The 15092-nt window shown below is 37.0% G+C and overlaps 1 protein-coding gene across 1 annotated transcript; it reads right to left on the bottom strand.

Annotated features, from left to right (window-relative positions):
• Window positions 1–813: 813 nt before the first annotated feature.
• On the bottom strand, window positions 814–6202 carry abrab (actin binding Rho activating protein b). The gene is made up of 2 exons (XM_079879486.1): window positions 5442–6202; window positions 814–3263 (listed from the first exon to the last, which is right to left on the bottom strand). The coding sequence occupies exons 1-2, from the start codon at window positions 6023–6025 to the stop codon at window positions 2780–2782; spliced, it is 1068 nt and encodes a 355-aa protein (XP_079735612.1). The 5' UTR covers window positions 6026–6202; the 3' UTR covers window positions 814–2779.
• Window positions 6203–15092: the final 8890 nt, after the last annotated feature.

Below are 15092 nucleotides of genomic sequence, written 5' to 3'. Positions count from 1 at the left end.
ATTTTCTTTGTGAATGAATAATGTATCGTAAATAAATAAATGTTCTTCCTTAAAATACAGGGTGCATAAGTTTGGACACCCCATGTTAAATTCCCATAGAGGCAGGCAGATTTTTATTTTTAAGTATTTTTTTAAATTTTTTTTTTTTTTTTAGGATACTATGCATCCTGATAAAGTTCCCTTGGCCTTTGGAATTAAAATAGCCCCACATCATCACATAGCCATCACCATACCTAGAGATTGGCATGGTTTTATTTCAGTTAGCCTAATAGCTAGTTTGATTTGCATTGAGAGATGATCTTATGGAAAGTACCCCATGCCAATCTCTAGGTATGGTGAAGGCTATGTGATGATGTGGGGCTATTTTAATTCCAAAGGCCAAGGGAACTTTATCAGGATGCATAGTATCCTAAAAAAAAAAAAAAAAAAAATACTTAAAAATAAAAATCTGCCTGCCTCTATGGGAATTTAACATAGGGGTGTCCAAACTTATGCACCCTGTATTTTAAGGAAGAACATTTATTTATTTACGATACATTATTCATTCACAAAGAAAATCGGTGTCCTTAAAGGTTGGATTTTTCCTAATTTTTTAAATTAAGGCATTAAGTTCAATTTCCAAAAGATGATTTTTTTATTCCTCTTTTTAGTCAACTTTAGCATGGGTGTCTAAACTTATGCATAGCACTGTATATATATATATATATATATGGTGTGGAGTGGATTTACACAAACTGAGAAAGTAAAAAATGTTAGGTTGTGCCCCGCTCTTTTAGTTTTCTACTAATCAAAACATAGATTTTGTTTTGCTCAAATACTTGCATTTTATTAAAAGTACAACATGTACTAAATGCAGAGATAACATCCAGTTTCATAAGGACTTCAAGTCATGGCATGAGGAAACTGAAGCATTAGTGCACTGCTCCCTCTTCTGGATCATATACAGTATGACAGATTGTGTGAGTCTTAAACACTAATCTATATCCTTAGTGCAAAAGTTAGAAACAAACACACCTTAAATATCATTCCTTTTAGCAGCTTCTTTTTTTTTTACATAGTATGAGTCATTAAAACACATCTTTTTACATGCATATATGCACAAATGCAACAAACATGACATAATGAGGATCAAGGCCGGCAGAAGCTAGCGGCTCCAAATGCAAGAAAAGAGCGAAAACAAAAAGCCAGGAAACAGATAACTTATAATTATATTTAAATTAAACAAAATATTACCTTGACCAAAACTCAGAACTCAAAGAGAGGCACAGAAATATGAAACAAATCCAAAACAGGGGTTACGACAACAAAAACAAGGGAAAAACAGAGACAAGGAGTAATGAGAAAACTACTAACACCTGGGAACGATAATGGGCAAATCAACAGCACAAGGAGAACAAGAGGAAATGACCAAATACAAACTAAACATACAAGTCTGAATGGGAGACATGACACATTTAATGACAAAAAGCTGGGAAACACTTTATAATGAGGTTTCATTTAACATGAGCTAACAATGAACAGCATTTATTAGTCTAGCTCATGTTGATCTCAATACATTTTTAAGATTAAAAGTTGTATCTGTTAACGCACTGTGAACTAACATTAACACAGGTTAATGAATGCTATAAGAATATGTTTCTCATGGTTAGTTCATGTTAGTTAATGCAGTAATGACGTTATTGTAAAGTGTTATACAGTGCATGTAAACGCCTGGTAAAACAAAACTCTCTGATTTTAAACTATATCATCAACTATTCCACACTGGAAAAGTTAATATAAAGTTATTATGATTCACTAAATGAAATGTTCATCGCACTAAAAAGTTATGTGAACTCAAAAACTGATCATATTTAGTAGAACTGATTAGGTTACAGCAGATTTCTAATTCCCAGCATGCTTTGCTTCAGAGCAAATGTTTATATTAAGTACTATTTTATGTTTTTGCACAAGACCAGCTACTGTTTAATGTTTGGATTTAAAAGGGTTTCTGAAGAGTAGAGCCTGTGGTTATTGAGGATGGGTCTAAAAACATGAACATTTGTACATGTATGTGTGCTATTGCTAGCTGGATGATTGAAGCACTTCATTTACTGGAGTAACACTGACTTGGTCTTTTTAAGGCAATCAGTTTGCATGGTTTTAACAAGTAAATCAGATCATTATTCAAGTACATACAAATCCCAAGTTGCATTAAAGTCCCCCTGTGGTGAAAATCCAGTTTTTAATGTAGTTTATGTGTCTATGTGGTGTTTTTAATCTGCTTTAAGACAAAGCATGTGTAAATTCATAAGTCGACACCATTGCTGAGTATTTCCTCCTTAAAACTGCAGTGAACCAAAGACAGTCTCAAAAACACGCTTTGAAATCGCTGGTGTTTCTGACGTCACAAACTACCTTGTAACCAATCAGATCAACGTGTGATCGTCAACCAGTGGATCTCTGAGCTGAGTGAGTGAGTGGAGGCGGGGCTCATTCGCATATTCATAGAACCACACATACTAAATGAGGCAAGGGTGTCGAGTTACAGTCAAGATATTTTAAGGCATGAAGACATTTTTTCAATGATTTTTTAAAAAAAGATGTCATTTTGGTGATCAAAGAATTAAAATAAGGGATAAAATGACTGACTACAGGGGGACTTTAACCATCTCAACTTAAATAAATAAAATGTGTTGAAGATGCACCCAGTATATGTGTTTTTTTCCCCATTTTGCATGCTTTTTCAGTAAGGTTAACTAATTAGATTGTACAGTGAACAGCACATCGCATTAGTCTCATGTCATACTAACAGAGTAATAATGACAGCATCATCCTGGCCCTGCCACAGCATCTCCCCCTCAAATGCCACCTTTCCATGTTTCCTGGCCCTCATTAGTATTCCCACGACTTTATCAGAGATCCGCACATATCTGTCAAACAGATCTCCGAAGGTCACTCTGGTGCATCCGTCTGAATCCCGGTCCGCCATGGTCCTGATAATGAAGCACATGTCATCGATCTCGCGGTGGATGTGCGCTTCTGCGCGTTTGGCCCGTTCTGCAGTCTTACTGCCCTCCTTGGGCCGCCCGTAACCCTCCTCGCCCCTCCGCAACCGCGTCGACATCGAATACTCGTAATCAAAGTCCTCGCTGAAGGGGTTGAGCTTCTGGTTGACCGTGTGCTCCGATGCCCAGTTCTGCCAGCGGCTCTTTAAACTCCCCACAGCGCTGTATTTCTTTGACAAGGCATTTATTTTGTTGGCATCTTCAATTTCCTTTTTGCCCCTAAGAAGATTGTAGAATATATGGTTAATGAAATAATGCAAATTGTAATAAACAAATAAAATGTGTCAAAATGTGTTATAGACTATTATTGCTATTTCCTTTAGTCACATTTGTTTAAAAGTGCTCATTGATGACTTTCTTAATGAGTGAATCTTTCAAAAACACTGATTCATTCAGAAACAAAACCATTTAAAAAAACACATTCATTCAGAAATGAAACAAGTGACTGTATGTTTGAGTCACTGAATCTTTCACTCATCCAATCTTTTTAAAACACAGATTCATTCAGAAACGAAACGTGACTGTATGAGTGAGTCACTGAATCTTTCACTCAACCAATTTAAAAAAAATACAGATTCATTCAGAAATGAAACGAGTGACTGAATGAGTGAGTCACTGAATCTTTCACTCAACCAATTTTTTAAAAACACAGATTCATTCAGAAATGAAACATGTGACTGTATGAGTGAGTCACTGAATCTTTCACTCAACCAATTTTAAAAAAATACAGATTCATTCAGAAATGAAACATGTGACTGAATGAGTGAGTCACTGAATCTTTCACTCAACCAATTTTTTAAAAACACAGATTCATTCAGAAATGAAACATGTGACTGAATGAGTGAGTCACTGAATCTTTCACTCAACCAATTTTTTAAAAACACAGATTCATTCAGAAATGAAACGAGTGACTGAATGAGTGAGTCACTGAATCTTTCACGCAACCAATTTTTTAAAAACACAGATTCATTCAGAAATGAAACGAGTGACTGAATGAGTGAGTCACTGAATCTTTCACGCAACCAATTTTTTAAAAACACAGATTCATTCAGAAATGAAACATGTGACTGTATGAGTGAGTCACTGAATCTTTTACTCAAACAATTCTTTCAAAAAACAAAACACAGATTAATTTAGTAATGAATCAAGTGACCGTCTTTACGAGTTACTGAATCTTTCACTCAACCAATTAAAAAAAACACACAGATTAATTCAGGAACGAAACAAGTGGCTGTCTTTATGAGTTATTGAATAATTAAATAAACACATTCTTTCAAAATCAAATTGATTAAAAAATTAAACAGTTGACTAAAAAGCAGTTTGAAACCAGTGTACCAAAAGTGCTCATAAATGACCGTCTTTATGAGTGAACTGTTCAAAAACACAGATTCGTTCAGAAACTAAACTAATGAGACTGTATGTGTGAGTCACTGAATCTTTCACTCAACCAATTCTTTAAAAAAACACTGATTCGTTCAGAAACTAAACTAGTGAGACTGTATGTGTGAGTCACTGAATCTTTCACTCAACCAATTCTTTAAAAAAACACTGATTCGTTCAGAAACTAAACTAGTGAGACTGTATGAATGAGTCACTGAATCTTTCACTCAACCAATTCTTTAAAAACACACAGATTCATTCAGAAACTAAACTATAGTGAGACTGTATGAATGAGTCACTGAATCTTTCACTCAACCAATTCTTTAAAAACACACAGATTCATTCAGAAACTAAACTATAGTGAGACTGTATGAATGAGTCACTGAATCTTTCACTCAACCAATTCTAAAAAACACAGATTCATTCAGGAACGAAACAAGTGGCTGTCTTAATAATTAATTAAACACATTCTTTCAAAAAACAAATTTATGAGTGACTCACTGAATAAATCATTCAATCGATCCGTTCAAAAACACTGATTCATTCTGAAACGCCACACAGTAGATTCAGTTCTGTTGTAGATTCATTTGGAACGGTTTTCTTTGGTGGAGGGGAAATAGAGAAGCGACTGACTGGCTCTATTTTGTCTAAAATGCAATGTACTTCATATTAACTTCTTGTGTATTAAAGCTTTGAATAACAGTTGGTCTGAATAATTAAATGGCTGTCAAGCTCATGTGATAGGCCTATTCCTTATATTACTAAATATTAAATATAATAACCAAACGGTGAATAAATAGTGCACTACATGGTACAGATTACACACACATATGGGATTTCTATCAAACACATGGATGTTATTTAAAGTGATTGACTAAAATAACATAGCATGTTATAATCAGATTGATTTACGAGTTCTAAATAACTTTCTAACGACCCTACTAAAAGACCACTCGACATCTCCTTTATCACTTTTTGTTCTACAAATCTCATCTGCATTAGAAAACCAGAACTTACCCGAGAACAGAGGATCTTTTGATAGTGACCGCAGTGCTTTCATTGGTCCTGTTATTCCCGGTCTCCTCCTGATTGACTCCCATCTGTACTCCTGTGTCCTCATAATCCTCTCCGCTCTCCTGAACCGGCTTTTTCTCCTCTTCCATCTCCTTCCAGCCCCGCGCCAGCTCCGAAACCATGTTGGAGCACTTTCTCCGGAGTGTGGGCGACCCTTTCTTGCTCAGTATCTTATCCAGGTCATCCGTGTCCGGATCCTTACAGATGCGTCTGGTCAGGAAGTCAATGCCCGCACTTCTCTCCTGGACATCCCTCGTCACGGTTTTCAGCACTTGTCCGGTTTTGATGCGTGACTCCGCTTCATCCTGGTTTTTATTGGTAAGGTCCTTGCTGGGAAGAGACTTCCGAGAGGGTCTGATCGTTCCCGAATCTTTGGAGTCTCCCGGGGCCCATCCGCTGGGTTCGCTGGACTGCTTGTCCTCGTTCTCGCTCACCCACTGCTGCCAGCTCCGGGTCAAACTGCACACCATGCTTATGGCACGCAGCTTTTTAATGTTCTTGTTTACTGAGGGCTTCCTTTCTGACATCGTTTACCTCCAGGGATTCCTTCCCTCGTTTAAGTCCTCAACTCTTTATTGTGATTCCCAACCTGTAGTAAATTCTGGAGCTCTAGCACAAGTGGTTTTGAAGCGGTGGAAAGTATGCCAGGCATCCCGATGATCATCTTTCCTTGACACTTCCCGACCTCTGGGACTGGTGGGGAATCACGTTTCATCATACACACTGACCACCGCTGTAAACAGGGCAGAGTGTGTTAAGCTTTTTCCTAGGCTTCACAAATGTGCAGACAGCTCCTTATCTGAATACTTGCTCTACATTAATTTGGTCTTGGTGTTTATCAAGACTATACTATATCGCTAATGCTATTGACTTTAATGCAACTTGGGATTTGTATGTACTTGAATAATGATCTGATTTACTTGTTAAAACCATGCAAACTGATTGCCTTAAAAAGACCAAGTCAGTGTTACTCCAGTAAATGAAGTGCTTCAATCATCCAGCTAGCAATAGCACACATACATGTGAACAAATGTTCATGTTTTTAGACCCATCCTCAATTTAACCACAGGCTCTACTCTTCAGAAACCCTTTTAAAATCAAACTTTAAACACGAACGGGTCTCCCCCTATATTAATCTTTTGCAAAAACATCTAAAACAACACTTCATTTCAACTAACCCTAGTTTAAATTTTGTCCATATTTGACCCATACATGGGTTAAAACAACCCAGCATTTTTTAGAGTGATAGTTTTCCCCAACATTCAATTACAATATAGGCTATACTGTGAACAATGAATGCAGTGGGATTGAGTAGATAAAGTCCCCCTGTGGTGAAAATCCAGCTTTTAATGTTGTTTATATGTCTATGTGGTGTTTTTAATGTGCTTTAAGACAAACCATGTGTAAGTTCATAAGTCGACTCCATTGCTGAGTATTTCCTCCTTAAAACTGCAGTGAACCAAAGACAGTCTCAAAAACACGCTTTGAAATCGCTGGTGTTTCTGACGTCACAAACTACCTTGTAACCAATCAGATCAACGTGTGATCGTCAACCAGTGGATCTCTGAGTGAGTGAGTGAGTGGAGGCGGGGCTCATTTGCATATTCATAGAACCGCGTATACTAAATGAGGCAAGGGTGTCGAGTTACATTCAAGATATTTTAAGGCATGAAGACATTTTTTCAATGATTTTAAAAAAAATATGTCATTTTGGTGATCAAAGAATTAAATTAAGGGATAAAATGACTGACTACAGGGGGACTTTAACAACATAGGGTCTCTCATTCCAACTAAATGCCCAAGGTGAAGGAATGAAGGTTTTTTTCCCCATTAAACCAAGATACTACAATGTTATGTCAAACTTATGGTTTATTCCTATGTAACTACGGGAGAACATTTCCCCCTATGGTTCAAGCAGAACAAGATAAATATTATAATTGAGAAGAAATGAATTACTGGAAGATCAAATGTCACGGAGTCACTCCATCCAAGACAGAAGTAGACATGACATGTCTTTGGAGAGGAAAATAAGTGACGCCTGAAGGAGACTCCGAGTTTCTGCTGGCGTACACAGCGGATAGTCTTGCATTGCACGTGGCAGCAAGATCAGATGTGAAGGACTTGACAAAATTATTATGCACTTTAAACACTTCTCTCTATTAATGCCACACATTTGCATTGAAGCGCAGATAATTGTGCTTGTGCATGCATGTTTAAACTTAGTGTTTAATATGCTATCTATGTTTATCAGTTTGTTTGAGATAGAATTGAGAGGCATTATTAATAGCATCTGCACGAAGCAAAGGGAAGGCAGCTGGTGGCTGTCAGTCACATGTGTAGATCTGTGTCAGTGTGACTGCAGAGAGAGAGAGAGAGAGAGAGAGAGAGAGAGAGAGAGAGAGAGAGAGAGAGAGAGAGAGAGAGAGAGAGTGAGTGAGTGAGTGAGTGAGAGAGAGAGAGAGAGAGAGAGAGAGAGAGAGAGAATGCTCATCTATCATAAGCCACTAACAAGAAAACAAGAAAGTGCACCTGACATACAGCCAACAGTGCCAACATTAAAAGTAAATGTGTGATCATAAATATCAGCTTTACTAATTGAATATCTCACCTGCAGATCTCCTAGACAGAGAGAATAAAACCAGTGCATGCTCTAAATAATTAATGTTAAGTGTGTGTGCACGTGTCCACCAGCAGAGGTCCTCATAACAACAGGAGATTGGCTTTGGCTACCAACTTAACTTTGTTTAAATTAAACTAATTAAACTTTTTATTAAAGTACATATTTTTAATTTTTTTATTTTATATACATTACTGGCCAGAAGTGGTGTCTGGACTAGAAAAATCCAAAATGACATTTTCACCGATTTTTGAATATATGTAAATGTTAAAGATTTTGTAAGCATATTGTGTAGTTGTGCTTGTTTTATTTGTTATAATAATGCAATGAAACATGCCAAATTGTGCGACATAATTTTTGGCCAGGCTGTCATACAAAGAAATTTTAAACACATGCAAAAACAATAGAGAACCAATGAACAATTAATAACTGATTATGATATAGTCAATGTATGCTTTTTCCTGACAGCTTTTTGTTTTTCTATGCATTTTTTCCGTTTTTCGAGTAAAATAAAACCTGTAGCTTTAGTGTGCCTTTTTTGCCAAATAATTATGGCAGATTAATCCTGTAAACTAGTATAGTGTTTGTTCTTCCCTCCTATTTAAAATTTTCAAAAAATATAAAATACTTTCCTCCCCCTCTCTCTCTCTCTCTCTCTCTCTCTCTCTCTCTCTCTCTCTCTCTCTCTCTATATATATATATATGTATATATTTTTTTAAACTTGTAGGGTCTTTGAAAACACACACACACACACACACACACACACACACACACACACACACACACACACACACACACGCCACCACTCATGAAAATCAAACTGATAAAAGATTTTAAATAAAAGCTTCTGCCTGATGCATAAATGTAAATAACAACGTGTGATAAATACGTCTGTGAATATTTAAACAACACAAATGCAGACTATCACTGGAGCATTTAAAGCACAATCATCTGCAGATGTTGAGATAAAGGCAGATTGTCCAGAACGAATGATATATGGGGTTCATCTGCAACACAGGTCAAAGGTCAAACCCAAAATTCCCTTAGTGTTTGGAACCGAACGAGCTCCTCTCACACCACACGTTCTCAAAAGCTGATGGTCAAGAGCACTTCGATTGTCCACACGACTTCATTTGATTTAAAAAACGCTAATTGAAACACAGCTGCACATTACATTCCTTCCGTAATACCTCATTTAACTCATCTAGTACACAAATATTTGTCCTAAACCAGCCCTCAAGATGGTTTCCATCCGACCGAGCTTCCAGCTGATTTATGACCGTCATCATTAGTGTGGATCGGTACCTCATCCGAAAAGCCAGGTGTTAATCGTGTGGTACGCCTGTCAACTACAGACGTGTGGTCCAGTTATTCATCCGTCCACCTGGGCCGAACCCTGTCCTGGTCAAGGGTCCGGGCTCGAGTGAGAGCACCTGTACCTGCTGAAGCGAGACGCACTTCAGCGCTCAGTTCCTGCGAGTCTAAAGCCGTTCCTGAGCGTGTTTGGGTTGGCCATCTCAGCTAATGTCTCGAGCCCTGGGGTTTCTGATCTGCGGATCGTTCTGAGCAGGGCAATAGGATTTATGTTGTGGTAATCTGTCTCTGATTAAAGGCACCATTAAGTCTTAAATGCTGATAAAAAAAAGAAAAAGAAAAAAAAAAGAGGTAAATAATGTTTTTTGGTTTTCAAAATATTTTCAGTAGGGGAAACACATCGCCATCTAAATAGCTTTCGAAAGTAACAATTTTGAAGAATTATACTCTCTCGGGTTTTATTCATAGTTATTACAGAATATTTGTACTGTGAGAATCATATTGTATTATGTTGTTTTTGGATTTGACGGATAACTTTAGCTGCCAGCCATGAATATAAATACCTGTGAGACCGCACACAGTAGAGGGAAAACAGTGCCCGAATCTGGGATAGACGGGGAAATTAGACCGAGAAATTAAAGGAGAGAAAAAGCAGATGAGTATGAAAGAAAAATTAAACATCCTCTTCCTCATGGATAATGAGCTGAGAGGACTGAAGTGTTGCCTTCATCATGTTATACACTCCAGAGTCAACAGAGTCAGCTGGTGGGTTTCATATCTGGATCTAATCCAGTGGACGTTATGGATTGTGTTTGGCCGTCTGGATCGAGCACAGAAATAAAGGGAATGGATGATCAGGAGTCGTGGTAAAAATGCCAACAGGCCGGAGTGGAAATCCCAGAACTCACATCCGCTCATCTCACACACATTACCTGTCAGGACTAAAGCAACAATCACAGGAGCTCATTACAGGCGAAGAGGAGCGCTCCGCTAATCTGGATTTATCAGACACGTCTGTAAAGTTTCCATTTACAGGGACAAGCGAGTGAAAAAGTGAAGACTGATCACGAAACATCACGCTTCTTAGTTTCGACTCGTGATGTGTGTAGGCTGAGGCTCAGAGTAGTTTTTCCTTGACAAAGGCCTATTAACAGATTCATAAAAAAGATTATAAAAAAATTAGGGCTGTCAAACGATTAATCGCGATTAATCGCATCCAAAATAAAAGTTTGTTTTTACATAATATATGTGTGTGTATGGAGTATAATTATTTTCTATATATAAATACACACACATGCATGTATATATTTAAGAAATATTTGCATGTATATACTGTGTATATATATTTATATTGTATATAAATATTTTATAAAAAAATAACACATTTTTCTTAAATATATATGCATGCGTGTGTATTTATATATAGAAAATAATTATACTCCATACACACACATATATTATGTAAACACAAACTTTTATTTTGGATGCGATTAATCGCGATTAATCGTTTGACAGCCCTAAAAAAATATATATATTTCATTAAATTTATTAAGATTCTGAATATATATTTAAATCAATTTCAATATTAACTTTGTTTTAGGCCTATATATTATATTTTTAAATGTTGTTATTTATTATGTTTTTATAAAAAATAACAATTTATGTTTTATATATCTTTTATATATGTGCTTATATATAAAATATGTACAAACACAGGGCCTAAAACTAACGTTTTGTCACACCTGCCACTTGAAAATGTCCCGGCCATAAACATGATTTACCAGCCATGTAATGACAAACTTTTTCAGGTACAGAAATTTAATGACGTAAGCACATGTAAAATAACACTGCAGTCTTCACTGTATACATTAAACATCTTTATTAAATAATACTTATTAAAGTAACAAAAGTTATTCAGTCAAGAGCAGTGAGTGATTTTTTCTTTGTCCTTTGTTGTTTGATTAACATTAGAAACAGTCAGCATCAGGAATACTGTAATAGGCTGCTGTCACTTTAAGAGCGAATGCACAGATCTAATATACTGATACACAAGCGTTTACTTTCTCAACTGTTTACATTCACTTACTGTAAGACGTAACCGACTATGCTTACTATGATATTTGTTTTTACAGAATTGCATGAGAATTTGTCCACTCAAGTGCAATAAGATGTGAAAGAGAGTTCAGTTTTGTATTTGTGTTTAGCACTTTCAATTTTCAAGGCTTAAAGTTTTGTGATGATGCAGTGCTGGTCCGTCAAACTGTCCTGAGCGTCGCTCATGTCTATTCACGAAATGCATTGTTAGAATTCATAAAAATGTTACCGGCCAAATGGCGATTGTCAGCATATCATACATACATATATATAGACTGTATATATCTATTATATATATATATATATATATATATATATATATATATATATATATATATATATATATATATATATATATATATATATATATATAAAACAGACAAGAAAAAACAGACAATATGTATTAAATCAATATCACATTTGCAGGAAAACAGCACTTTATAAATAACAAGAACTTACTTATTTTTTCCTTTTTCAATATAATGTATTTCATGTGAATGTATATATTTGCAGGAATCTGTCAATCCTCAGAACACATCTTTATGAGTTTGCTCCTGAGTCAGCATCCCTATGGAGAAGTGTTAAGCAAACTCAGCAAGCCATGACCTCAAGCTAGAGAACTGTGTGTCAGACACTAAATCCACCGAGGATACACTCAGAACATCCATTACAACTTTCCCGGAGAAGCACAACTCCATATAACTGTATTAAAACATGGATGCGATCTGAGAGTTCAGCTGGAGATCTGAGAGAGAGGAAAACATGCTTTCTCTCCTCTACGGAGAGGTTTATTTAAAAGAGCTTTCCTTCTTTGTGTGTTTTACGTGATTGATTGTCCTTCATCTTTGCTGTGCTGTAATGGCTGTGCTTTGGGACATAATGGATAAAAATGTATTCTTACACAAATACTGTCTGTCCGCTCACAAGAGGATTTAAAAACCTTTTATTAACATGTGACTGTTTGTGCCTTCACTCGTCTTTACACAACAAAGGATGATGTTGTGCATACAAAAAGAGATTTTTATTTTAAATCTGTGTTTTTCAGGTCAAGGCCGCCCCCTTGTGGTCAGAAACACTTTTTTTTGTGTGTATTTATTTGTCGTGAATTATGTTGCTCTGTAGGTTTCATTGCTCAGGAACAGGGACGTGCAGTCAGGGTAGGCAGTGCCTCACCAAAGGAAATGTTGACATTACATTTATTAATTCCAAGAACTTTATTAATTCACCACATTATTAATTGCATTTATTTTATTCCAAATATCAATTTTTGTAACAAAAATGTTCAGGAATACACACATAATATACTAATTTTGCCATTGATGCTCCTAAAACCATTGTTTCATGCAGGAAATTCAAAGCCATGGCCATTGAGGCAGAGGTTAGCAGTGCCTCTTTGGTCCATAGAACGTAGTTTACGTAGGTTTGCGCATGCGCAGTCAGTTCTCATGCTGTCTTGAATGATCAACATTGAGGCAGAGACCGAGCTTGCTTCATGTCACGTGACCCACTCGCTCTCGGGCTTGGCAACCGACGTCACTGCGCAGTGCATTCTGGGACGTAAACAAGAGTGCGCCGCCATTTTGTGAGGCCACATCGGGCGAGATTTAAAACAATCACTTACTACACGAAACAATGTTGAAAAGTCGATTAAAAGAACGAAATGTACTATACAGAGAAACTTCTACCTGACGCAAGAAAACGGTACATGGAAAAGATGTCATTGATCGGAAATATGGATCCGTTTGAGGTGCCTGCAAGAGAATATACTCGAGACCCCGACGATTTACCTCCTCTGACATTTCCAGATATTTTTGTTTATTTAGTCTGTGGTGTGAGTGCTTATTCCGAGGCTCAGTTTCGTAATTATAAATCTATGGAAGCCCACGTTCAGTTCACAAATGGCTGGGTTCATGACTTGGAAGCCTACAAACCGCCGAGTTGTGAAAACACTGTTGTTCATACAAAGGTGCGTATCATCTTGCTTACCTAGTTGTGATTAGTAAAACTCCTGACTAAGTTACCTACTATAGTGTTTTGTCCTCTGTAGAGGACATTATGTTTTAGCGATTTCTCTGAGACATTACATGTCCTGTACAGAGCACATTCAGGGCTTTTCAGAGATAAGTTACCAAATGATTGTATGTTTCACCATGACAACTGCGTGTCGGTGTGTGCGCGTAGCGCAGTTTGTAGGAGCGAATAAGCTGTTTTTGTACTTTAAAGCTGTACTGCTGATACAATGTTTTCTGACTGTAGCCTATTCAAATCCTGGTGCGCCGTCACCAGACCAATAGTGTGTGTGTGTGTGTGTGTGGCTGTCTGTGCGCGTTTGCGCATTTTGAAGGAGTGACTAGGCTGGTTGTCGGTTCGCTGACACCGCGCCGCCTCCCTCTCTTACTGTGTCCCGCACAAAATATTTGTTTGTTGTATAAGTCATAAGATAGATGTGTCCATTAATTTGATTATTAGATTTGATTGTGCATTAGCCTCACATATGACTGACTTTGCTATATGCAGGCAGCGATGTGATGATGCCTGATTGAACTTGGGTTGCTGAATGAATATATGAACATATATGCCACATTGATAGGTCACAGCCTACCCATGACAAGATTTCACTGCACGTTACTGCTCAGGAAATACAAAAAAAGTCACTTCTGAGCCAAGGTTATTATAATTAATGGTAAAACGTTATTTAACAGTGTCCTTGTTACATATGTTACACGTCCTCACCACGGGATTCGGGATTGCAGCACCGTTTTGTATTCCAGTCACGTCGAGGAAAGGCTGAGAGGCCGTAAATGGGAGCGGGAACACTGTTATTTTAGTATCATTGAGATATTAGTTAATTAGGTTACACTTTATTTGGTAACACTTTATTTTACAGTGTCGTCACATATGTTACATGTACTTACCATAGTAATAACAGTAAATTATGCATAATTACATGCAACTAACCCTCAACCGAATCCTAACCCTATAGTAATGTAGTTGCTTTATATTACTCAGTGCTTACATAGGCTATATAATTACACTGTAACAAAGGGTTACACTTTATTTTAAGGTGTCATTGTTACAGTGTAATTATATATTTAAGTACTGAGTAAAATTAAGCAACTACATGTACTTACTATAGGTTTAGGGTAGGATTAGGATTTGGTTGAGGGTTAGTTGCATGTAATTATGCATAATTTACTGTTATTACTATGGTAAGTACATGTAACATATGTGACAAGGACACTGTAAAATAAAGTGTTACCAAATAAAGTGTAACCTAATTAACTAATATCTCAATGATACTAAAATAACAGTGTTCCCGCTCCCATTTACGGCCTCTCAGCCTTTCCTCGACGTGACTGGAATACAAAACGGTGCTGCAATCCCGTATAATAAAGTCAATGAAAGCAAACTGGCGTTTTATAAAGGGCTCAGTGTCACTGGGGATCGGCGCTGGTGAAATAAAGCCTAATGCCACTGAGCAACCAAACAAACAGAGGTTTTCTCAGTGGGAAGGAGCGTCCCGTGGGTCTGATTTAGCTGTGGTTAACAGGACGACCGGGAGTCTGAC

The sequence above is a fragment of the Squalius cephalus genome (genome assembly GCF_949319135.1).
Source record: "Squalius cephalus genome assembly, chromosome: 8".
NCBI lineage: Eukaryota > Metazoa > Chordata > Actinopteri > Cypriniformes > Leuciscidae > Squalius > Squalius cephalus.
This window is presented reverse-complemented; position numbering and strand designations above follow the sequence as displayed.

What these genes read in the sequence shown, in the direction of transcription:
- abrab (XM_079879486.1), bottom strand. Translation starts at nt 6,025, where the DNA reads ATGTCAGAAAGGAAGCCCTCAGTAAACAAGAACATTAAAAAGCTGCGT. An exon ending in AAAAGATCCTCTGTTCTCGG is followed by an intron (nt 3,264 to 5,441) that starts GTAAGTTCTGGT and finishes CAATCTTCTTAG; the next exon opens with GGGCAAAAAGGAAATTGAAG.